Source organism: Peromyscus eremicus, chromosome 15, assembly GCF_949786415.1.
Source record: "Peromyscus eremicus chromosome 15, PerEre_H2_v1, whole genome shotgun sequence".
Classification (NCBI taxonomy): Eukaryota; Metazoa; Chordata; class Mammalia; order Rodentia; family Cricetidae; genus Peromyscus; species Peromyscus eremicus.
This window is the reverse complement of record NC_081431.1, coordinates 35,345,022-35,370,809: the sequence shown is the minus strand read 5'-3', so window position 1 is coordinate 35,370,809 and position 25,788 is coordinate 35,345,022. Positions and strand designations below refer to the sequence as shown.

The window sequence follows — 25,788 nt, the reverse complement described above, 5'->3', positions numbered from 1 at the left end:
TACATGGATGAAGATTAATCCTGAACTCTGAGCTGTTAAAGACATAATTGCTAGAAGTTTTCCAGAGATTTCTATCTGCTTGTAAATAAGAAAAAAATCCATACATTGATTTCTTTTGGAAATTTTAGTTTTTCTTGGGTTAATTTGAAGCTCCAGTGGAATTCGAACTTCATTCAATTGCATAATTCATCTAACAAAATTTCATTGATTACCAGCTATATAAACTAAATGAACACCCTTGAAGAGGCTACATACAGATCATTACATTCAGGAGACCTCATAATCTTACTTTCATGTCTTTATGATATAATGGGTTAGTTTATAAAACAATCTATCCTATAGGAACAGGTTAACATTACATAAATTCTTAACTACTAATAAGAATATATGATATAGATGATAAATGCTTCAGAAATGTAGTTCAAGTGCAAAATTCAAAACTATGAAGGAGGGCCTGGTGTGGTGGCACATGTCTTAAACCCCAGCGTTCTGGAGGTAGAGGCAGGCAGAACTGTAATCTGTATGCGTTTGAGAACAACTTGTTCTGTACAGAAAATTTCAGGCTAGCCAGAGCTACGTAGAGAGATGCGCTCACGCGCGCATTCACTCTCATGCTCGCGCTCTCTCTCCCTCCCTCTCTCTCTCTCTCTCTCTCTCTCTCTCTCTCTCTCTCTCTCTCTCTCTCTCTCTCTTTCTCTCTCTCTCTCTCTCTCTCTCTCTCTCAAAAAAAAAAAAATTAAAAATTAAAAAAAAAAAGGTTTTGTAATACTGACCTGATATGACTATATACAAGCTAAAATATTTGGGCCCTGTTGTGATTCCAGTTAATGTCCCTTACCATTGTTAATTTTTCCTGTATGGTATTTTCCTTTTCAGTTAAAATTTTAAAGTGCATGTTGCAAAAGCAGCATGTCTTCTTGAGGGATATAGGGCTTATTGTCAGGCCATTTCAAGAGGAGTGTATCCTTAATATTTTTAAAGCCTAGTGTTCCATTTAATATATTCCAAAATTTAACAGATGTACTTATATAGTTTTTTTACCATATAGACATTCATAGAAAGCATTTTATATTCTAAAACAGAATTAGTTTAAAACTAGACAAAATTTCAGACTAGAAATACTAGATATCCAAAGTGTGAACAGTTACATTTACATATTTTAAATTAGAATTTTACAAATTTAAGTCGATGTGGTGGTTCATTTGGCATTAGCCTTTATTAGCCGATTAGCCTTCATTATTTTCTCCCAATCATACTGATTAACATTTCTTAATGAAATACTTCCAAATTAGGAAGTTGGTTATGCAAACAGGACAGATGAAGAATAATAGGAAACAAGAATGGATGATGAAGTCCAAAATGAAAGCTTTGAAACTTTAATAATTTTGGTGACTTTTTTTGCTCTTCTGATATTGAAACTTATTGATAATAAATTCATTCTAAGATTTGATTCCTTTTAATTATTAGTAAAGTTAATGAATTTCAGAAAGAGGGTTAAAAACCACAAAAACATTGTCAGCTAGAACAAATTCTTATTCTTATCAAAATTATATAAGATCTGTGTTGTGTGGATTACCTTATTGCACTGATACTTATCTGAGAAGAAATGGACTAAACCTGATTCATTAGTCCACAAGGTGGCAGCATGTGTTTACACTCTCTCTGCTGTACATAGTTGGCAAGGTTAAAATTTGGTTGCTTATACAGGTTCATTCTCCTGTTTATTATGTGGTCCTGAATTCATAACAACAAATTATGGAAAGATGCTTCCTACTTTTTCTTTTAATGTAGCAGTTATATTATATTTTACATTTTGTTTTCTATTAGGTTTTCTGTGGCTACCAGAGAGGATTGGCTTGAAATTGTATCTTTCAAACTAACTTAGCATTTAGTAGTAGTAGTGCTAGTTGATTCATGAATTTCTGGTTTGAATTTCACATTTTTATAGTACAGTGGTTCTCAGCCTTCCTAATGCTGTGACCCTTTAATATAATTCTTCATGTTTTGGTAATCCTCAACCATAAAATAATTCTCATTGCTACTTTTAACTATAATTTTGCTATTGTTATGAATTGTAATGTAAATATCTGTGTTTTCTGATAGTCTTAGGCTAACCCTGTGAAAGGGTCATTCAACCCCTAAAGGGTTGACCTACAGGTTGATTACCAGTGTAATAGTATTATACACAAAACTTAACGACTTTATATCATTTAATTTGTTTTAGCATTTGGCTTATGTTTGCTCAAGTGTTCTTGAGCAACAATAGAAAATGAGTTCTATTCAGCACTTGTGAACTAATGAGAAGCAAATGGTTTATATTTTTGTGAGTGATGTAAATTAGTTACTTGTAAATAATAAAACATTTACTGGTTGTTTTAATTACTACACGTGATTAAATACTACCCTATTTTAAGACAATTTTAACTATTTTACTTGCACTTTTAACTCACCCTTTTAGAGTAAGCTTCTCTATTTTATAGTAAGGAAGCTGAAGTAAGGAGAAAAAAATGGGACTTGTTCAGAATCAACACAATGTAGTGTGTTTATACTGTGTGGTGTTCAACTGGTCACTAAAACCACTGGAATTAAACTTTGTTTTATAGCTGATATTTACAAATACTTTTTTTTTGCTAAACATCAATTTATTCTGACAGCCAGTGTTTCCAGAGTTAGGCTAAATTTTAATGTGCTGTTTATAGAATTCTTGTGAGTTTTAAATTTGACTTAGTAGATCTCCAAGAAATCTATAACTTGATTTCTGAAGAAGGGATGAATTTTAAGGAGTTATTACCAATGTTCTTTCTCTTTTGATCAGCATATATTTCTGTTAATAAGAGTTATTAGCTCTCTAGGGTTAGGGAGAAATGAGATGAATAGGAATGCAGAGGACAAGATTTCCTTCAAGAATCCTTCCTAGGGCCAAAGTTCAAAAGTAGTATAATTTAAAGCTATGTTTTAGGCTGACAGCTTTATTAGAAAGGTTTCTTATCTAGCTGATTTCCTGCTGTATTCCTAGGTCTGGCACATGGGAGGTACTAGTGACAAATAATTGCCGACTGAGTGCATGACTGCAGAAAAACACAGTTTCAAGGAGAGCTCTTTTGGTCATTGGTAATTCAGCTGCTTCCTACAGTGGCTTTTAACTTTTCCTCTGAAGGAAAGCTCTGCTAGTCTTCTTTGAGTTTGGGTCAGCCTGGCTCTAGAGTGAGACTGTTAAAAACAAAACAACAACAACAACCAAAGTACAACAAACAGAAAATCCCCACTAAGTCAGAGTGTAGTTTCTTAGAAAAGTTTGCAGTGTTGGAGAAATTGCAGTTGTTGAAGACCGGCATGTTTGTACACAACAAGTTTAGAGGAAAGTAAGATTTAATTTTGCTTTCTCTGTAGACGAGAAATAAAGCAAAAAAGTATTTACACTTTCTATTGTACATATGGTCTCTGTGGGAGAAAGTTTTTATAAATGCTTAGAGTTTAACTCGTAATCTGAAATGGGGATAAGGAGGACCACTTTGCATGAGTAAACTTTTTTTGTCATTGATTTGGGGGTGGGGGGTAGGGGGTGGAAGGGGTAAGGTACTTTTTTTTTTTCATTATCTAGCCTAACTAGAAATAAATTCAGTTAACCCTATTTAATTGAGATGAAATGAGATCTTGAAATTATTTTAGCTTTTTTGTCCCATAAATTCTGATTTCCTAATTAACTGTTAGTAGTATTCTATCTTTTCAGAAGAAATACAGCCCTTAGAACAGTGATTGATAATCTTCTACAGGGCTTATAAAACTCATTGATAGACCCATTTTCAGAGTGGTTGCTTAGAAGATCATGGGCTACTTACTATATTCCATAACAGAGTTTTTAATATATGTACGCTTGCAGTTTATAATGGTGATTGATCTCCAGATCTGGGTCCTTAGGAGGAAACTGTTTTTATTCTGCTAGAAGACACATTGTGGGGTGAGGCCTTGAGTTGGCTCTTTAGCACCACCAAAATAAAATTTCTAAAATTAAATTGACTTAATTCATATTTTTGAGCATTTACTGTTTCTTAGAGGAGTTCACAGGTCCTGAAAATGCTATTGTAAAATAGTAGGAAAGAATTTTTGGAATATATGCCTTTAAAGTAAATGAAATATGAAAATAGTTATTTTTATAATAACTTAAATCATTGAGAATTGTTAATTTTCATACTATACACTGGTTTAATTTATATTAAAAAATTGAGTAATCAAAGTATGACATTTTGCCTAACACAGAAATCAGCAGCTATGTCCCATATGCATCACCTTGTTTTGTTTTGTTTTTGAGGCAGGGTCTCAGTTGCCTAGAACTCAGTCTGTAGACCAGGCTGACCTTGAGTTTACAGAGTGCCATCAGCCTCTGCTCGAAGTTAAAGCGTATACCACCACACCAAGCCCTAAGACCATCACCTAGTTTTGAGTAGTCTGTTACTTAAGAATGGTTTCACATTTAACTGGTGAAAAAAAAAATCTAAATACTATCATGATATAGTAATGTATTGAAATACTATCATGATATAGTAATGTATGACTTATAGTAATAGCATTAAAATCTTAGGGAGTTCAGATTTCCATGTCCTTACATCACTAATTACTTAGAAGTAATAATCTTATCACATAGACTCTGCTGTGTTAGGTGTCTCGTTGATTGATTGAATGATACCTATATGTCATGTATTCATAATCAAATTTTGGGTTGTTAAGTAAAGGGTTTTTTGTATCCTTTTCAACTTGAGAACTGAAACTAAAACATGCTCTTACACGGAACAAAAACTTGTTCTATAGATAGGTGATTTAGCTATATGTTTATATCACCAATGAACTTCAATTGTAAAGGAAATTGTCCTTTTTCAAACGTGTGTATTACTATCATTTATTCAAGACTATGGTTTGCCTTATTGTCTTTATAGTGTCTTTCAAACAATAGATGTAGTTCATTTTGATGAATTCTGACTTATCAATTAAAATTTTTTCCTATGTAAACATTGCCTGTCAGAATTAAGAACATTTTATCTATGTATTTTCTTTTCTGATTTCAATTAATTTATCTTTTTCAGTATCTTTTTAGGGTGGTGGTAGAGGAAGAAGAGAAGGAAAAGGGGTGGTGGTAGTTTGAGATGGTATCTTTGAAAATCAGACTGGTTTTGAATTTCCTGCCTAAGCTGACTTCTTGAGTACTGAGAGTACATGTATAACCCCATGCTCAGCTAGTTTTTATGTTTTAAGTTTAGGTCTAAAATAGTTTCAAATTAATTTTTACTTAGATGTTGAGGTCCATACTTCACTCTCAATATGGAAGTGTCTTTTGTTCAAAATAACCTTTTTGTTTGACATCTTTGTTCAAAATCAATTAACCAGCTATGGTCATCTTCTTAACTCTTTTGTTTTGTTATATAAGCCTAGTTGTACTATCCTTAATGATCTGTTCTGAGAAAGACATTCCATTCCATGTCATAGAGTATATTTACATAAGCTAAGAAGACTATGATATTAGTAGTATATATAATCAAAAGGTACTACAATCTATTGTTGACCCAGATATTTTATGGGGCCCACGACTTTGTTAATAGGCCAGTATGCTCTGTCTTGGTTGCTATAATTCAAAAAGTGAAGCATGAAGTCAGGTAATAGAAGTCTTAAATATTTTAGTCACTTTTTATTCTGGTGCTGTGGATAGAATCTAACATGGTAGAAAATAACACGGTAGTCAGTTATTCTGCCATGAGCTTTATCCCCACCCTCTGTCTTATGCTTCAAAGTTATATTGATTTCATTTAAAACTTCCCTTTGCATTTCTATTTTAGTTTTAGAATAAGAGCTGTTTTCACTTCAATTCCCTCTCATTGCTTGTGTAACAGGTTGTAGCTGACGAGTCTATTTTTGCTATGTTTTTCTTTGGTGCTTTATCTCCTTCTCCTAATAGGAAATATAAAATGGATTTATTGTTTTTCTTTGTCTACTTATGTGCGTGTGTGTGTGCTGCATGTGTTGGGGCCTCATATACACAATCACTTTATAACTATCTCCCCTACCCAGCTTATTATCTGTTACACTTGCCTTGTATTATTTTGTGTGAAGCACTGTAGCAGTGTCATTTGTATTTAATATTTGTAAATACTACTTGAGAACACTACTGAGAAATATTTTCTACTTCAGTTTCAGAAGTGTAGAATTGATATTTTTGCTTTCGTAATTGCTCTCTATTTAATCCTAATCTTACTAAATACACATTTCAGATAGGACAAAAGGTCATAGTACTTTGGGGGAAACATATTTTGGCTTTTTCTGCTTTGGTAGATTTTATTAACCTTTAATTTCAGAACTTATTGTCATTTTATCAAAGATTTCTGCTATACAGAACCCACAGAAGATAGTATTTTACTGTGCATAGAAGAGATAGTTTAGGATAGGTGAGTTTACCACTCAGTTGATTTAAATCAATGGTTCTCTGCGTTTCTAATGCTGTGATCCTTTGATACAGTTCCTTAAGTTGTGGTGACCCCATCTACAAAATTATTTTGTTTCTTCTTCATAACTGTAATTTTGCTACTGTTATGAATCAAAATGTAAATATGTGTCTTTTCTGATGGTTTTAGGCAAACCCGGTGAAAGGGTCATTCGACCCTCAAAGGGCTCTTGAGAACCACTGATTTAAATGAATATAGTTTATGACTTCATATAAGCTTTGCTGAGTCAGAGTTAATTATCAGAGCATTGATCTTTAAGGGTTTCAGAATGCAGCTTGAGTTTTAATTGCCCAAGGAAAAAGACTTACCACACTAAGCACTTGACATTCACAGTAGTGTTTCATTAGAGTCTGTCAGGTCATGTATTTGTTCCAGCTAGTTGCTGATAGCCAGAGGGAATGTCAGAGTAAATGTTGTAGAAAGTAATTGTTTTAAAACAAAATTTTGTGGATTTGTGGAACTAAAGGCAAAATGAACAAACTGATAAAGTAACCAGATAAAAATATGTGGGGACTTTAAAATGTAGCCTCAATTTAGTACCTCTCCAATGTAATGATTATGTGCATTAAGTCAGGGTAATTGTCAGCAAATACCTGCTCAACTGTTCCAACCCATTGCCTGATTTTAGGTAGTACATAAGCAAGAATAGTTTTTACACTTGAAAATGATGAGTACTATTTTGTGGTATGAGATTTATATGAAATTCCAATTTCAATTTCCATAAATGAGTTGAGATAAGGTAGACTCTCCTCAAACTTGCTGTGTGGCCAAGGATAACCTTTTGACTTCTGACCCTTATGTCTCCATTTTGGGTGCTAGGATTACAGTCATGTACTACCCATTTTTTTGTGCATTGCTGGGATGTTACCCAGGATTTCCTGCATGCTAGGAAGGCACTGTGCTAACTAAACAGCATACCTAGGTCCTCAGAAATAAAGTTTTATCAGAACACCAACACTGCCGAAATAAAATGGAATACGTATTAACTCCCCCCAAACACACTTAATAGCAGTTATATTGACTTGATTTAGATATATTATGATCACATGGTTTATCACCACATTAAAGAAAAACATTTTTCTCAGGTTTATAACACTTTTTGGAAAGGTAGAATCTATGAATGAATGTTGTGGGAATCCACTTTAAAGAGATGAGGCTCATGACTATTTCAAAATTGTAAAAATCTGGTTGCTCCATCAAGTGGGAACAGGCCACTGTGAAAAGTAAAGTTTGCTTAAAGAATAAAGCAAACTGAGTTGTTTCTTAGAACTGGCTTGGTCAAAACAGCAAAGATCCATGACTATGTGTAAAGTCCCCTTAAGCACAAAAGCAGTGCCTGTTTTGGTAAATTAGGCTTCAAAGCTCCACAGCCTGTAGTAGCCCTAGCTTTCATTCTTTGTAGAAGCAGCTAGCAAAGTGAACCCTGCCATAGCTAATGCTCTTGCACTGTCTGTCATATTCTTAGGTTTATAAGCATTTGAATTCCAGTAAAAGTCATGTGTGGGATCTGATGAGGAATGATGTCATGTTCCTGAGAGGATGGACGTTAGCTCTTAAATTCTCACATATCAGGCCTGTTATGTGTCGCATTTTAAAGGGGAATAAAATATATTCGAAGTTCTAAATATTAAAAAAAAGAGTCATTTACCCAGCAAATATGTATTTGGAATTATTTCATAGTTTCATAACAGGTACACGTGTGTTAGGTAAAATAATAATAATAATAATGGAATAATTAGATCTTTGCACTTACTTATAATGAATAAGTTCAAAATGTTCCGTATTGGAAATTGTAGTTTGTTTTTAAGTGTCATATTTGTTCTGTGCTCAGGTGTTTGTTTATAGCTTCTCACTGCCACAAGTTTGAATGAAAGAACTATAGATACATATGGAGGTATAAAGTGCAATAGTTGTGATCAGTAGAGGTAAAAGAGGAAAGTGTGTAGATAGAAATAATAACTCTACCATGCTCAGAATAAAGATTTGATAGATTTATTATAATAAGTCATACAGAATATTTTTGGTTACTAGAAAGAAATATTGTAATGCTCATTTATGAGAATAATTAAAGGAATGAGGTGGCTAAAGATTTTGTTAAAAGTGTAGTTGAAACAGTATATATCACAAAATGACAGCTATAAAAGAAAACAAATGTGATAAATAGGTGAAACCTTTCAAAAGGAAAATATTTTCATAGTACATCGAATCAAATCTGTGTATGTGGCTTTTTAAAACTTAAAACTTTGAAAACTGAAACTGAAGTTTATTTCAGTGTGGAAAACATGAGATTTCAATCACTCTTGTTACACACACACACACACACACACACACACACACACACACCACACACACACCCCGACACATCATAACGGCATAGTCCATAGTGAGTGTGGTGGTTTGAATGAAATATCCCCCATAGTCTTGGGCAGTTGAATGCTTGGTCCCCAGTTGGCGACACTGTTTGAGGAGGCTGAGGAGGTGTAGCCTTGCTAGGGAAAATTGTCACTGGTGGCAGGTTTTGAGGTTTCAAAAGTTTATGTCATTTCCAGTTCATTCTCTTTTGCTTCCTGCTTGAGGCTCAAAGTACAAGCTTTCAGCGTTTAGCTACGGCACCATGCTTGCTTGCTGCTGTGCTTTCCCACCACAAGACTCAACTGTAAGGTGAAGGCATGCTTTTCTAAGTTGCCTCCATCATGATCTTTATCACAGCCCTAGAAAAGTAACTAATAGAATGGGGTTTTAGTTATAAATATTTTTATTTATGAAAAGCTGAAAGAGAAAACTAAACATTTAACTGTTGGAGACACTGATTCAGATCAGATTCTAGTCTGTGACAAAGTTCAACAAAATTAAATAAAACTATAGAAGACCTAGCATTTGGGAGGTGTAGCAGGAAGATCAACAGTTCAAGGTCATCCTCACTTACATATGTCAGACAGTGCTACATGAGACCCTGTCTCAAACCGTGACAAAAGAACAATAGTAACAAAAATCAAAATTAAATGGCTTTTAGTGATACAAAATACATTCTTATTTATTGAATTTTGTACAACCACAATGAAATAAGGTGGCTCTAAAATATGCAGATGATGGAGAATGATTGCCAAGAAATACTAGTAGATATTATGGTGTAAATTAGCATGATCTAATCCCATCTACTTAATTTTAAAGAGTACAAATTCTTATATATTTGCTTATGTTTAGGAAATCTCAGATCGTGTACATACAAGTTGGACCTACCCATTGCTTGTAGGTAGGGCAGTTGATTACATCTTTGGCAAGATTGAAATGGAAATTTTTTTTTCCTTTCTGTATACGTTGAAGGGTATAATTTTTTTAAAAATTAAATTTTAAGAGAGCATTTAAGCTACATTGTAATGGATCTCATAGTATTAAAATTGGGGCTTTATATATTAGTAAATGATTATGTCACCAATCTGGATTGAGAAATTTATTCTAATTCCTTTTTTTAAAATGGATTAGAGGGACTGAAGACATGGTTCAGCTGTTAAGAGCACTTGCTCTTAACTACTTAATCACTATTTTTACAAGACTACTTAATCACTATTTTTACAGAGGTCCCGGGTTCAGTTTCTCATCTATATCTGGTGGCTCATAGCCACCTGTAGCTAGTTCCAGAGATCAAATGCTTTCCTTGATCATCTGCATGCATGTGGTACACATACAGCACATATCTATGCACGTACACACATGGACACCAAACACACACACACACACACACACACACACACACACACACACACACACACCATCATTATGGAGAAAAGATGAAAATAGGATTCGATTTGTTAAGGAGCCTGAGTTAGCATTAGTATATATCCAGTACTTATTTCTGTAGTTTTCTGAAACATTGTGTCAGATTTTCTATCAGCTAGCAGAAAGCAAGCCATTTAGATGTTTGATAGTAGAGAATATTCATGTGTCATTCTGTTTTTCTGGTGAGCCTGAGTTATCATTGACTTCTGAATTGCTGTGCCTGTTTGACTTATATTTGTCATTCACTTATACTGTGTGATCTTTCCTATTAATTAAAAATTCTCTGAGTCTATCTCATTCCCTTTTCCTCTAATTTGTTTTCTGAGGTTAATTTTATTATTATTATTATTATTATTATTATTATTATTATTATATAATATTATAGGTTGTTATTCTGTGTTATTTTCTTGCCTAAGGTTATGTCCTTTGAAGAATAGCCCATTTATTCTCATTAAAATGGTAGTTTTGAGTGATAACTGAGAGCATAAACTGAAATTTGGCCTCTTGAATTTTAATTATTTGATATAACCTACACCAAATGACTTAACATCTGCATAGTAGACATTTGGAGTTTAACTTAAGTATGGTGTTTAAAATAATGCTTAACACTCAGTGTAATAAGTATAATAGGAGCTTTCACTTATTGCTTTAGGAGAAAGTCCATTGAATAATACCAGTTTTAATTGATTTTTGCCTATGTTTGTTCTCTCTAAAGATCTGGCAATGTCTCTTTCATTATAATAATCACTTTCTAAGTCTGTGATCTGTTTCTTTGAAATTATAGCTCCCTGTGACTTTTGAGGCACACTGTTGTGGTAAATGAGATTTTTAACAACTGCACTTACTATGTTTTCTTCTGAAAAACTGGGCTCTAGTGTTTGGGGATATTAATCTACCTTGTTTGTTTATACTCATTTTATAATTGCATACCCATGTAGCAGACTGAGACTTAGTGACAGACTTAACTGCTTGGGCACATACAACTTTGCCTTGCTTGTGCCACATTGTACTGGAAAGATGCATTAATCAGCTGGGCTTTATGGTCCAGTGCCTTGCTACTTAATCACTTGACTCATGGCCCTTTTGACAAAGGATATGTCAGTTTCTTAGAGTGTAATTATGTTTTTCAACTGTTGAAATAATTCACGTTCTTAAACAATTGAAAATTGCAAAATGTGAAAGAAAATGCAATTTCCATATTTTAAGTTTGTCTCCAGTAGTACTATTTTTCAAAGGCAAAAAAGTATGGTTGGAAATAAAAACAAATCTGTTGAAAATGAATTTTTTATTAATGATAGTTTCATTCATTCATGTAATTTGTTTTTATTAGATCCACCTTCCATCCCCTCCCCCTGAAATTCCTCTCCTGTTTCTCTCCACCACTTGCCCTTCCCAACTTTGTACTCTTTTTTTTTTTTTTTAAATTTATAAAACAAACCCACTGAGTCCCCTTAGTGCTACATATATGTGCATGGTTGTAGAGCTATCTACTGAAACATAGTCAGTCTCTCAGGGGTTAGATCTCTGAAAAAAAACAATTCTCCTCAGGAGTTGTCTTGATCTTGTGTAGATATTATCCATTCAGTTACCACTGCTGTATGTGTGTGCAGTGCACTGTTGTGTCTGGCAAATACTGTTTTGCTATAGATATTCCCTGGCTCTTACAGTGTTTCTGCCCCCTTTTCCATGGTGATCCCTGAGCCTTGTGTTGGAGGAAGTCTGATATGGATGTCCCATTTAGAGCTAAACACTCCATAGACTCTTATGCTCTTCAGGTTGATCAGTTGTGAGTCTCTGTGTTTATTGCCATCTACGGAGGAGAGGTGGAAGAGGGGGTGGCTAAACAAACTTTGATGAGGGTTAAGAGATACACTAATCTGTGGATGTAAAGGTAAGGACTTAGTGTTGGGTTTCCCCCTCAGGTTTGTGACCTAGTCAGTCACAGGTTTTGGAGCTTTAATGTACTGAGAAAGTCATTGGCTACTCATAACATGCATACCATTATTGCCCCAGTGAGGATATTCTTGTCAGGCCAATCATCATTGAAGCTGGCAAAGTTCACAGCTGGGTAGGATTGTTGATTACTTGCTTCCCCTATTATGCATAGAATCTTCCACTACTATGATAGCTAGCCATAGGGGTGAAGCATCTATGTCAGTATTGGTTTGCTTTCTCCATGTCCATTTACTCCAGGATGTGGTATCTGCAGTATTTACCATTGGAGTTTACAAGTTCTGGAAGGCAACTAAGAACAATTGAAATAGCTTGTAATGTTTTGTGGTGAGGATTGTTCTGTAGAATCCCAGTGACCAAAAACTTGAAAACAGGTAATCATATTTGACACTAGGTTTGTTATTTGTGTCTGTGGTGTCTGGGAACAGCATTTTCTTACCTCTTCGTATAAGATAATTTCAGTTAAATGTGTGTGTGTGTGTGTGTGTGTGTGTGTGTGTGTGTGTGTGTGTGTGTGAAGGTTTTTTCAACTGTCTTTGGTGTTAGTCATATTTTAGTTACTTATCTTTTGTGATGATAAAGTACCATAATCAAGGCAACTTACAAAAAGCAGAGTTTATTTTGACTTACACTTCCAGAACAATAAGAATTGTTCACTGTTGCGGGAGACACGCGTCAGGAACAGAAAGCTACAAGCAAGAAGCACAGAGAGCAAGCTGGAAGTAGGGAAAGGCTTTGAAATTTTGAAACCTGTCGCTAGTGATGTATTTCCTCCAGGAAGGTGCTGCCTCCTAAATTGTTCATATCACCACATTCTGGAAACCAATTGTTCAAATACCTGATCCTACGGGATGGGGTGCAGTCTGCATTTAAACCACAATTCTCTCCCATATCCCTTTCTCTACCTTGACCTCTTCCTGTTCCCATATCATTTAACATTTTCTCTTTTGTTGATCTTTTACCTACTTCATACCACCTGCATTCTATTCCCCTTGACTTGAATCCTCCCCACATGATTCTTCCCCTTTGAATCTTTGTATATAAAGATTCAAAGCTCACGTCTACATATGAGAGACAACATGTGACATTTGTGTTTTTGAGTCGGAGTTACATCATTCAGAGTGATTATTTCCAGATTGTTATCTTATTGAGTATGAAGTGACTCTCCTTATCTTCTGACTAGTTTTGGCTTGGAGTCTATTTTGTCAGATATTAGGATAGTTAACATCTACTTGTTTCTTAGTTTCATTTACTTGGTGCTTTAGTTTGCTTTCTTTTGCTGTGATAAACACCATAACCAACAGCAATATGGGGGGAAAGAGTTTTCAAGGAAGTCAAAGCTTATACATTGCCATCACAGTCCATCATTGAGGGAACCCAAGGCAGGAGGAGCTTAAGCAGAATAGGAACTGGAGCAGGGCCATGGAGGAATGCTGCTTACTGACGTGCTTAGCCTGCTTTCTTTTTCAACCTACCCAGCCATGGGTGGCACCCAGCTGCACACATCAGTCACAGACTTCTCTGCATACCAATCTGATGAAGACATTGTGTAGATTGAGAGTCAGTCTTCGCAGGTGACTCTGGCTTGTGTCAAGTCTTATTGAAAGATGTGTGTTGATTCTTGTCATTTTGTTGTTTTCTGGGTATTTATTTATTTATTTATTTATTTAACCTCTTTTCATTAACTGCTCTGGAGTTGCTTTTTCTCTGTGGTCTCTTGGGTTGCCCTTTCTTCAGATTGAAGTATTCCCTCCCAGTATCATCTGATAGAGCTGGAGTAGTGCTCATAAGTTCTGTAGTCTGTTTTTATCATGGAAAGCTTTTATTCTTCATTTAATTCTGGAAAGTTTTATTCTTCGTTTAATTTAATATTGGAAAGTTTTTATTTGTTTAATTTTTAATAGATAGTTTTGCTGGGTATAATATTCTGTGTTGACAGTAGTTAGCTTTCATAACTTAGAATACATCTTTCCAGGTCTGCTGGTTTTAAATTTTTCAGCTGAATATTCAGATGCTATTCTGATGGGCTTGACTTTGTAAGTGACTTGACCTTTCTCTCTTGAAACATTTTTTTCTTTATGTTTTTAATGTTTAAACTATTTTGGGTTATAGGGAGTTTTCTTTTCTGGTTCTGTCTATATAGCCCTCTTTTATCTGGATGGCATCTCTTTCTCTGAGTTTGAGAAATTTTCTATATTTTATTGAAAATATTCTCTATGCTTTTACTATATTATTGTTCTCCTATGTCCGTAACTCAAAAGTTAGGTCTTTTTATGGTGTCTTGTTACTGTCTTATCATTTTATTCATTTTTTAAAATTTATCATTGACCTTTACTTAATTGATCCAATTCCTTTACCTTGTTTTCTAAATCTTATTTCTGTGCTGTATGATCATTTTGTTAGTGAGGTTTTTCACTTGGCTTATTGGATTTTTCATTCTGAGAATCATTTCATTTTGGAGTTTCATGTATTATATTGACTTCTCATTGTTTTTGTTCTCTTGAACTATATTCATGTCTTCTTTGTTGGAAGATGCTTGTGCTCTTGCAATTCTTCGTATAGAAGTTCTAAGACAATTTCAGTAGGCACCATTATTATGGAATTAGAATTTTGGGATATGTCTGGGTTTTTCACTTTGTGTCTTTTTTGAGACTTGCACATCTGACTGTTGGTTCAGTTTGTTTGTCTTGATTCAAGTTGCCTCATGCAACATTTACAGTGTTCAGGAGAGGACTAAGTCATAGTATGATGGAGATAACAGTCTTCCTCTGGGTGCCTGGTTCAGGGAAGTTTTATAGTGGAGAGTTGGACCTCAAGCAGGAGAAGTAAAGTAGGAGGCCCTGTGGGTTAGCTTCTTGTATCAAAATTCCTGGGAGCTGTAGATGGGCCTGGCAAAAAGGAAGCTGGAGCCTGATGCACTTATAATCTATACAGACCTTAGCTGAGGAGGAAAGTTGCAAGAAATCTCGTGGGCAGGCTGGTCACCTGGTACATGAGGTTCCTGAGAAGTGTTAGGCCTACCTTAGCAGAGGAAGATGGATACTGGAGGTTCCCAGGCTGTGTAGTATGGCCTCACGGGCAGTGTAGGCTGGCCTCATCTGGTATAAGAAGCCATTTGGCTAAGTTCATGGAGCAGAGGGTTCCTGGATTGTGGTATTGTATTCCCCCAAATATTGTGCATGCTAATAAAGTTATCTGGGGTCAGAGACAGAGCAGCCACAATATTAAACATAAAGGATAGGCAGTGGTAGCACACGCCTTTAATCCTAGCATTTCAGAGGCAGAAATCCATGTGTTCAAGGATACTCATCATGCCTTTAATCCCAGAAAGCAAGCCTTTAATCCCGGGGAGTGGTGGTAGAAAGCATAAAGGTATATAAGGCGTGAGGACCAGAAACTAGAAGCATTTGGCTGGTTAAGTGTTCAGGCTTTCGAGCAACAGTTCAGCTGAGAGCCATTGGGATGAGGACACAGAAGCTTCCAGTCTGAGGAAACAAGACCAACTGAGAAGTTGGCCAGGTGAGGTTAGATGTGGCTTGTTCTGTCTCTCTGACCTTCCAGCATTTCACCCCAATACTTGGCTCTTATTTTATTAATAAGACTCTTTAAGATTCCTGCTACACCGGATGGCTTAAGTGAATGTGTAATGGTGGTGGTGGTAGGTTGTCTTACTTGGTATAGGACACTCCTGATTGATGAAATGGAATTTTTCATTGTAATAAATTTTTATCGATAGTTTTAATAATTGTAGATGACAGTAGATGGCAGAAATGAACATTTAACAATAAATAGCAAGACTTCTTACTCTTTTGGGAATTAATTAAACAGCTACATTTCAGTTAGTTTTTATACCTATTTTATTTCATCCTAATTAGGCACTGTTATACTTTTGTGTTATCTGACATAATCAAAATAGCTGGAATGCCATCCTATGGAATAAGAGGCTATATTCATTTGTTTTAGATGAGTTCTGGAAAACTCTCAGCACCTAAAAACTAATGTTCAGAGACACACTGCAGTTTTCAGATCATGCTTTTTTTTAGTATAATGTTAGGGTTTTGATATTCCCAGCATAATTGGTTTTGGGTTGATTTGGATTAGGTTTTGGTTTTGTTTTTTGTGAAAGACTATGTCTCCTAGGGTAGTCTCAAACTTAGAATGCTCCTGCCTCAGCCTCTGAGCCCTAGGATTATAGATAGACATGAATCATCATATCTTACTCCCCAAAATATTTATTAAGTAATCAAAATGGAAGAAAACAGCAATGAGACCAAAACAAAAAGTTGATTTTTTTTTTAACAGTCAAGTTAAAAGTAAGGTAAATAATGACACCTGCTGCTAATGGAAAAGGATATCTGAAACCAAGTGTCAACAAAGACTATATAGGTCATTGTTTAGGTGTTTTAGTTAATTTTCCATTCAGTGTTTTCAAATTAATAACAGGTTAGTGCTTAAACTTTTTTAATTAAAAACTAGTAGTTTGCCTTTTCTTAGTTACATATTTTCATTTGTACATTAGAGTACTTTTGAGTTTTTTAAGTAGTATGTGTTTATAGATGAAAGGAATGTATTTCAGAATTATGTAGCTGATTCTTACTTGAATTATGCATTCTAAATTACCTCAGCTAAGAGTAGATTTCTGTTCCAATAGTTGTGATTTGCCAGTCTATTTTAGTCATGGTTTCTGTTGTTATGATAAAAATCACATGACCAAAAGCAACTTGGGGAGGAAAGGGTTAATTTCCGTTTATCTTCCACAGCACAGTCTATCACTAAGGGAAATCAAGGCAGGACCTTTAAACAGGGCGGCATCCAGAAGGCAGGAGTTGACACTCAGGCCATGAACAAATGCTGTTTGCCAGCTTGCTCTCTATGGCATCCTCAGCCTGCATTCTTAGTGCACCCAGGACCAACAGCCCAGGGTCGAACTACCCACAATGGCTTGAGGTCTCCCACATCGATCAGTAATTGAAAAAATGTACTTCAGGCTTGCCTACAGGCCAGTATTGTGGGACCCTTCTCTCAAATGAGATGGGTCTTTTCAAAATAACTATAGCCTGAGTTAAGTTGACATAAAACTAACCAGCACAAGTACCATTTCCTAAGTGGGGTGTGTGTGTGTGTGTGTGTGTGTGTGTGTGTGTGTGTGTGTGTGTGTGTGTTAGGATAGATTAAAAGTTATCAATATAATTTTGGTGTTAGAATTCATAACTCAGGAAATGGTAGCTGAAACAGAAGCTCAATATTATTGTACCAATAAATCTGTTTCATTGGTATGTAAGTGTATTTTGGGAGGGTTATTAGCTAAATTGTGCTATAGTTGCTGACACTTAACTGAAAGTTTTTGTAAAACTTAGAAATTAAGGAATGATTTGAAACTATAATTTAGAAAAGTATTTCAATGTGTTTTTAAGAAAAATTTAATATATATTTCTTTCTTAATCATCAGCTCAGTAAGCTTCTTGTTAAATTATCTAAGTAGTAACTAAGTTAATTCTGTATGAATATTGCACAGGTAACCCATTAAAGTATATCATCTAGTAGCACCCTAAATACCCTAAATACACAATATAAGTATTTGTATTTTTACACATATATAGTGCAGTTGTATTTATATGCATTTATGAGTATCTAGTATATTCATCATGATACTTATTGGTGGTAAGAGATACGTAGGTATGAAAAACACATAACAAATTTATTAGAGTTTGAGTCTTGAACTTTCATACTTTATAGTTTGACTTGTATACAAGAGGTTTGTTTGTGATTTCGCCTTAAATATTAGTATCCTCAACTCTCAAGCCAGATTACCTGATAACTATCATCTCAAACATCTTAAAAGCCAGCTAACTTTGAGCAGATTACTTCACTCTAAACCTCGGTATTCTAAAATGTTGATAATAGTAGTATCTTCCTCATATGGTTGTTAGGAGAATTAGTAATCATAGATCAGTGAGAATTCTGCTGTATTCTCTGGAATTACAGCTAAACCTGGGAAGGACACTTAATTCATATTGAGAAGTATTGAAGTTGGTGGTTCATTTCAATTTTTAACTGTATCAGGGCAAATAAGATTTCTAGCTTGTATGATAGGGGTGAATAAGATCTTGTATTTGCGTTGAAGTTGTTTATTTTGGAATTTTTATTTAGAAGAAGTTACAAGAGAAGTATGGATTCCCTAAGTCCTCTAAAAGGAACGGATCGATTTTTTTTTTTTTTTTAAAGAGTGTTCCCTGTTTGTGTAATAAGGAGTGTGCATTGACATTTTGTAGTTCACTGAGATAGTATTTGTTTTGGGAATAAGGAATGGACTTAGGGGGAAAATAATGATAATTTAGTTACTCTGTTTTTATTAATATTCTGTCCCTTTGTCACCACCCAATTGCTTCAGTAATTCTGCTTGTACAGATTTATTTATTAAAATAATATCACATGCCCTCAAAGAGTAATAACATGAATTTATGAAAAAAATTAATTGGTAATTTTCTTTTGACACTAGTAATATTTCAAACCATTAAAAGTTTCCATACTAAGATGTAATATGGTTATTAACGGTAAACTGGAAAATATGCCTAGGAACAAAAGTTCAGCTTGACAGTTACATAACTAGACAGTTCCCTATCTTTTGTAATTTGATGTCTTGATGACTTATTCTGGACATGTGGCCTAGTGAAACTTGAAGCTATTTCAAGAAACTGTTTTATCTGTGGAGATAGATAGACGCTCTTTAGAAATAGAAAATGCAGGCTGAGGACATAGCTCAGTGGCATTGTGCTTGCCTAGTATGCATATATGCCTTGCCTAGTATGCATTTATGCCGAGTTCAAGCCCCAGCACTGGAGAATAAAAAGAAAGGTGAAAAAAAAAAAAAAAAGCCTGAAAATTCTGAAATGTTGCTATATATAACATCACAAGGTTGGCTGCGTGATCTTACAGATGAGATATGTTTTCCCCTTCTGCCCTTTAGTATCGAATTTGACCGGGATTGTGATTATTTCGCAATTGCTGGGGTTACAAAGAAGATTAAAGTCTATGAATATGGCACAGTCATCCAGGATGCAGTGGATATTCATTACCCTGAGAATGAAATGACCTGCAATTCCAAAATCAGGTATTTTTTTGTTGCCACAAAGTCATATGTATATAGCTGCTGTCTGTTTTAGTGATAAGTATGAAATTATTTTACTTTTTCTATGAGACTTCTTATTCATTCAGAGTGCATACTATGATTGTCTATATAGCGATGCTTTGTTTTAAAGCAGAACACTATCTTTCCTGTAGATGTTGTTTGCTTTCTTTTTGTGGAAATTATCATTTACTTTTGCCTATGAATACTATCTAAACATCAGAAATAATCCCCATAATATATACGTCTCTAAATATTACAGTTGTTTCTAGTTTTATGACTTTTTTCCATACAAATACTTTGCTTTTCTTTTAAAGAACACATTTAAATTTAATTCAGTAAGAGTTATAATTCATAGTAGTGCTGAACTGTTTCCCAGGAATGTCAGGAATTCCAGAATCAGCTTTTTCCTTTATTTTCTTGGCCTTTCCTTTTTTCCTCTCTCTTCCCTTTCTAGAAGAAATAGACATCCCAGCTGTTCTCATGAGAACCTGATTACTAGTGTAAGCTCAAAAAGAAATCAGTCCTTCATGTACCTTTCTTAGCTTGATAAATACATGCACATAGTTTTAAGTATCCTTTATCTGAAGATGTGAACCTAAGCACAGATTTCACCTACCCTAGAAGTGTCTTCACACATGTTGGTATGAAACAGGGTTTGTGTATATTTAGCCAACAGATTTGGTGCTCTGAATGTTTTGGATTCTGGGACATTTTAGATTAAAGATGTTGAATCCAAGGTAAATGTGTTTATTTGTGCATTTTAATGATGTTAATAATAAACAAGTATTATGTTCTTTTTGTTTCCAAATTTATCCACAACAGTTTGTGAGACCACTCATTTATTAGTGGCATCCATACTTGAACGTCTGTTATAGTCTGTCTTCTAAGTCGAGACTATGTTGCAAAAATGAATTTATTAAATGCTTATGTGTTAGGCATTGTCTTGAGTGCTTTACCAGTTGTCTGAGATGGTTACCAGTATTAGCTGAAGGGTACTAAAACTAAAAGTAAATAGCTTGCCTGATATGACCTAGCTAATATGTAGAGAGGTGCAGATCGAGGGAGTATTACTTCTAGAGCCTGTACTTGTACCCCCTTTATAATTATTTATAGCATAGGGCCATTATAGTAATATCACTTGTATAAAATTGTACTTTAAAACATCACAGTAATAAACTCAGCAGAATACTTGGCTCATGACAAGTATTCGTAGGCATTGATCCCTTGAGGAAAATGTAATTAGAGTTTAAGTGTGCTCCTGCCTACTCTGTCATGGCACATATGCAAATGTATAGTACTTTATGGCACATTACAGAAAATAGCCAAAATTGCTCAAGGCCAAAATCTAAGCAAAACTAAGTTGTCCAATTTGTTTTACCAGTTAATGAAATATACTAAGTTAACCAGAGCTACAGCTATTAAATGGCAGATCTGGAATTGGAGTCAGGTCTGTCTGAATCTGTAACAGAAAACAATATATTTTAAAATGTAAATGATCTCCCAACCCCTAAAATTTGCTATGAGTACAATAGAGAGCAAAATACATTCTTGAAGAACGTTACCTGCTTGTCTTAGTTCCTTGTTCAATAATATACACATTTTATTGCCCAATTTAAACGTGTATATGTCTCAACAATAACTTAACTGCTTTAGATGCAGACTTTCAGAGAATAGCTAAAATCATAAATATTACAACTTTGAATCTACTGGGTGATTTTAATTAGAATTTCAATCATAAATTATATTGGTTAAGACCTTTTGAATGTAAACACAAATCCAATTCAAACTCATTTATTTAGCTTAATATGATTTGGCAAACCTGAATATAGGGCTCAACAATCTTTCATATCTGTCATTCTGCTGTAACATTCCCTGAGCCACCTAGGCATTTATTATTGTCATTAATAGTTATGCTTTTCAAATGTAGCAGAGATGATTTGTAGCAGCTCTTGGCTTGTATCTATCATATTATACTTTGTGATCAGAGTAAAAAGTAGTAAACTTCAGCATTAGATAGTTTACTGTCAATTAGAAAATCTAGGTATTACTAGCATCTCTTTCTGAATGATTGTGAAGTGATATAAACCATTTTGAAGAGTGTTCATCTTCCCAAACACACTGGAATTCATTATGCTCCATTGGACTTATTTACATCCTAAAGTTTTAGCTTTCTCCTTCATTCAGCTGTATCAGTTGGAGTAGTTACCATAAGAATCTGCTAGCCAGCAGTGATTATGAAGGCACTGTCATACTATGGGATGGATTCACAGGACAGAGGTCAAAGGTCTATCAGGTAAATATGGAAACTGACTATATGTTAAAAGTTATTTTCTTTTGTTTTTGTAACAGTTTGAGATATTTGTGTGCTTCATAATTAGAATTTTTCAATCATTATTTAGTACCAAATGCTTTTCTAAGACATTTCTTATACTTTATTTTTAGAATGTATCAAATACATTGGTTGTTTTTGTTCCTTTGGGGGCCCACCACCCAGCTCCCAAATAAATCACACATGGAGGCTTATTCTTAATTATAAATGTCCAGTCTTAGCTTGGCTTGTTTCTAGCCAGCTTTTCTTAAATTATTTCATTTATCTTTTGCCTCTGGGCTTTTCCTTTTCTTGATTCTGTATAACTTACTTTCACTCTGGCTTGTTGTGTAGCTTGTGATATCCTCCTCCTCCTCTGGCTATATCTTTTTTCCCAGATTTCTCCTTCTATTTATTCTCTCTGTTTACCAGTTCTACCTATCCTTCCTCCTGCCTTGCTATTGGCTGTTCAGTTCTTTATTAGACCATCAGGTGTTTTAGACAGGCAAAGTAACACAACTTCACAGGGTTAAATGCAACGTAAACAAAAGTAACACACCTTAAAATAATATTCTACAGCATTTACATAGCATTAATTTTAGTAAGTATGAGACTTTCCACCAGTGTCTTTGCTTTTCATTTAACTGTAGTCTGTGCCACCACCTCATATCAATAAATTATTATTTTTTTCTTTTTTCTATATCAAGGAGCATGAAAAGAGGTGTTGGAGTGTTGACTTTAATCTGATGGATCCTAAACTTTTGGCTTCAGGTTCTGATGATGCAAAAGGTACTATTCCTATTTTCCCTGAGAAGTTATCATTCCCCAGAACTCCCTTTAGACACAGCTATCTAAGTTATTTAATGAAACTTATGCCAGTACTTTGTGAATCAAAAATAATTTGAGCAAGAAATCAGTTTTTCCTTCTGAGTGAGGAGAAATGAATGCACTGCATCTTCACAATACTGTTTTTGTATTTGTGCCATACAGTGCCATCTGAGTTGCTGGCAACTTCTTATATATACTTATTTTCCTTATGTATGTGTTTGTTTCTCTCAGTCTCTCTCTCTCTCTCTCTCTGTCTCTGTGTGTGTGTGTCTGTCTGTCTGTCTGTCTGTCTGTCTATATGCCTGTTTATATGCATATATGTATACAAAAGCCAGAAGAGGATGTTAGGTCCCTCCATTGGAGTTACAGGCATTAGTGGTACTATGGGTACTTGGGTCAGAACTCCACTCCTCATGATTATATAGCAAGCGCTGCTAACACTGAGTCATGTGTCCAGCCCCTACTGTTATTTAGATATACTATCTAGTAAACTTTATTTTCTGAAGCATTTAGAAATTTCTACATTTTAAATTATATTAAATGTTCAATATATTCTAAAGCCTCATGGTGTAATATTTCCAAGGCAAGTTTGTATGTATCTCTTTTTGCTAGCTTAATTGGCATTTTTTGCTTTTCTTCTTTGTTTGTTTTTACTATTTGTTATTTTCTGCTATTCTTCCTATCCTGTTTTAGTAGAGATGTTGTGAACAGATTAGCTTACTTTCTCAAATCAAGTACACTAATGCTTTTTAAATGTGTTTTTGTGACTCGTGATAATAAATGCCAGTAAACCCAGCTTTATACACAGATTTAAAGGGGACCATGTCCCAAACAATTTTAGATGGAAATACAAATTAGTTACTATGGAAATTTCTAACTAATTCAACAGTGGCTGTATTGAAAAGATGATGATGAATATTTGTTCTTTTAACAGAATTATATATGAAACATGAGGTTAGAAAATACTGCATTTTGGTTTCTGAGTTATGCTATTTTATGCTACTTTTTTTTTTTTTTTTTTTTTTTTTTGGATTTTTGAGACAGGATTTCTCTGTATAGTTCTGGTGCCTGTCCTGGATGGATCTCACTCAGTAGAACAGGCTGGCCTTGAACTCACAGAGATCCTCCTGGCTCTGACTCCCGAGTGCTGGGATTAAAGGCGTGCGCCACCGCCACCCAGCTTGCTGCATTATTTTAATGTCTGTGTAACTAAATAAGCAAAAGAAAATATTTTGACATTCCATATGCATCCTAAATAGTTTTTATGATATAATTGAATGATCTCTGTATGTCTGTGATACAACTTCTCATTTGGAGAATGGAAACCTCGTCTGGAGTCCCCATGTGGGCTTGTAAGTTAGCCCAGCAAGTCTCTCTTGTGTTTCCCATTCCAGAGGATCTGATTCCTTCTTCAAGCTTCCACAGGCATCTTTATACATGTGTATACATACAAACACACACAGTCATATATAAGAAAATAATATAAATCTTTTTAAAATTACTTTTAAAGAGAGTAACTTTAATTTTCTTCTATTTTTTCATTCCTTTCTTTGTGTAGCTTCCAGATTAATGGCTAAATAATAGTAGCCCCAGCATTGGGCCTTTATTTCACATATTTTGCCCACCCCCCTTTATATATAAAGACCCTTTTTGACTGTTGTGGACAATATTACTATCTACATGAGTATATGTACAAATATATATATATTCGTTTAATTTCTTTTAGTTGTTTTCAGAAGTGAAATTGCTCTAGCATATGGTAATCTGTGGTCAACTTTTTTATGGAACTATCACCATACTTTTTATGGTATCTATACCATTTAAGATCCAATATATAATGGCTATAGTACCTAAGTGTTCTGATTTCTCCACATCCTCGTCAACACTTGTATTTCCTTTGCCTTTTACTCCTGATTCACTTGACTACCTGCCCAACTGACTGCATCCCTCTCTCTGTTTTCCTTTATTCCCAACACTCCTTTTCCTTTCCATCTTGACCTTCTTTCATTCACTCACTTCCTTCTTTGCTCACCTACCTGCCCTCATACCTTTCTGCCTTCTGTTTTTGTTTTGTTTTAAAATATATAGATAATTAAAATGTAGAAGTGGCTATACGGGGGTAATTCACTGTAGTTTTGATTTTAGTTTCTCTACTGTTCAGTGATATTGAACATATCGTGTGTGTGTGTGTGTGTGTGTGTGTGTGTGTGTGTTAGCTATTGAGCTTTGTCGAAGTATATGTCCAACCCCTTCCCCTTTAAAGTCAAAATTCTCAGTTTTCTTTGGGTTTATGCTTGAAATGAGAGTTATCTTTACATTCTGGGTATTAACCAAGTGTGTGGTTTGTATTCCACCTTTTGTTGCCTTTTTACACTGTTGATAGAATTTTCTACTCTCTTTTTTATTATTATTGTTACAAAGTCCAGTTTGTTTTTTTTTTTTACTTTTGTTGTATATGCCTTGAGCATATTTGAGAAATTACTGCCAGATTCATTGTTATGAGACTTTTATCCTATATTTTCTTCCATGAGTTTTGCAGTAAGTGTAACATTTTATGTCTTTGATCTATTTTAATTTGTATATGGTTTAAAGGGACAGCTTTGTTTTTACACACAAATGGCCTGAATTTCTAATGTCTCTTACTGAAAAGATTATTCTTTCCCCATTGAATAGTCTTGGAACTCTTAACGAAAATAGTTGCACTCTACATTCATGGGTTTAGCCCTTGTCTTTTTATTGTATACCATTGGTTTTTATGTATATCTTTATTACAGTACCACATTGTTTTAATAATTGAAGCGCTATTTTGAAATCAAGAATATGAATCTGCTGTCTTTGTTTCTTTTCAAGATCATTTGGGCTATTTGTGGTCCATGGACAGTCTTATATGCATTTTATTTTATATCTGTAAAACAGTTCATTGGATGTCCATAGGGAAGCTGTTCAGACTTCATTGATTTTTTATTCATTAATATTTCTGTATTGCTATGTAATTATTTTCATCCTATTTTAGTTCATGTCTCTGACTAATCCTTGTTTTCTTCATACATTTTCTTCTAAGCACTGCTGTAGCTAATCCTAGAATTTCATTTATTAACATTTGTTTTTAGTTTCAACTTCTAATTCTGTGGTTGGTTTGTTTTTTGTTTTGTTTTGTTTTTTTTTGAATACCTTGTTTAGCTATGGACCATTATAAAATGTGTTTTAAAATTTTCAGAAATCTGCTGACTTATAAACAATATAGGTACAAAACATTTTATATAATTTTAATCCCTTTAAATTTGTTTTAATTCACTTTGTGGTCT

The 25,788-nt window shown here is 34.5% G+C and overlaps 1 protein-coding gene across 4 annotated transcripts in view; it reads left to right on the top strand.

Annotated features, from left to right (window-relative positions):
- Cop1 (COP1 E3 ubiquitin ligase) overlaps positions 1 to 25,788 on the top strand; it is a 129,632-nt gene that overhangs the window by 64,239 nt on the left and 39,605 nt on the right. For all 4 annotated transcript variants that reach the window (XM_059281137.1, XM_059281136.1, XM_059281140.1 and 1 more), the window contains exons 12-14: positions 19,186 to 19,329; positions 21,532 to 21,640; positions 22,363 to 22,444. In XM_059281137.1, the coding sequence (XP_059137120.1) occupies positions 19,186 to 19,329; positions 21,532 to 21,640; positions 22,363 to 22,444 (335 nt within the window). The remainder of the gene's footprint in view (positions 1 to 19,185; positions 19,330 to 21,531; positions 21,641 to 22,362; positions 22,445 to 25,788) is intronic.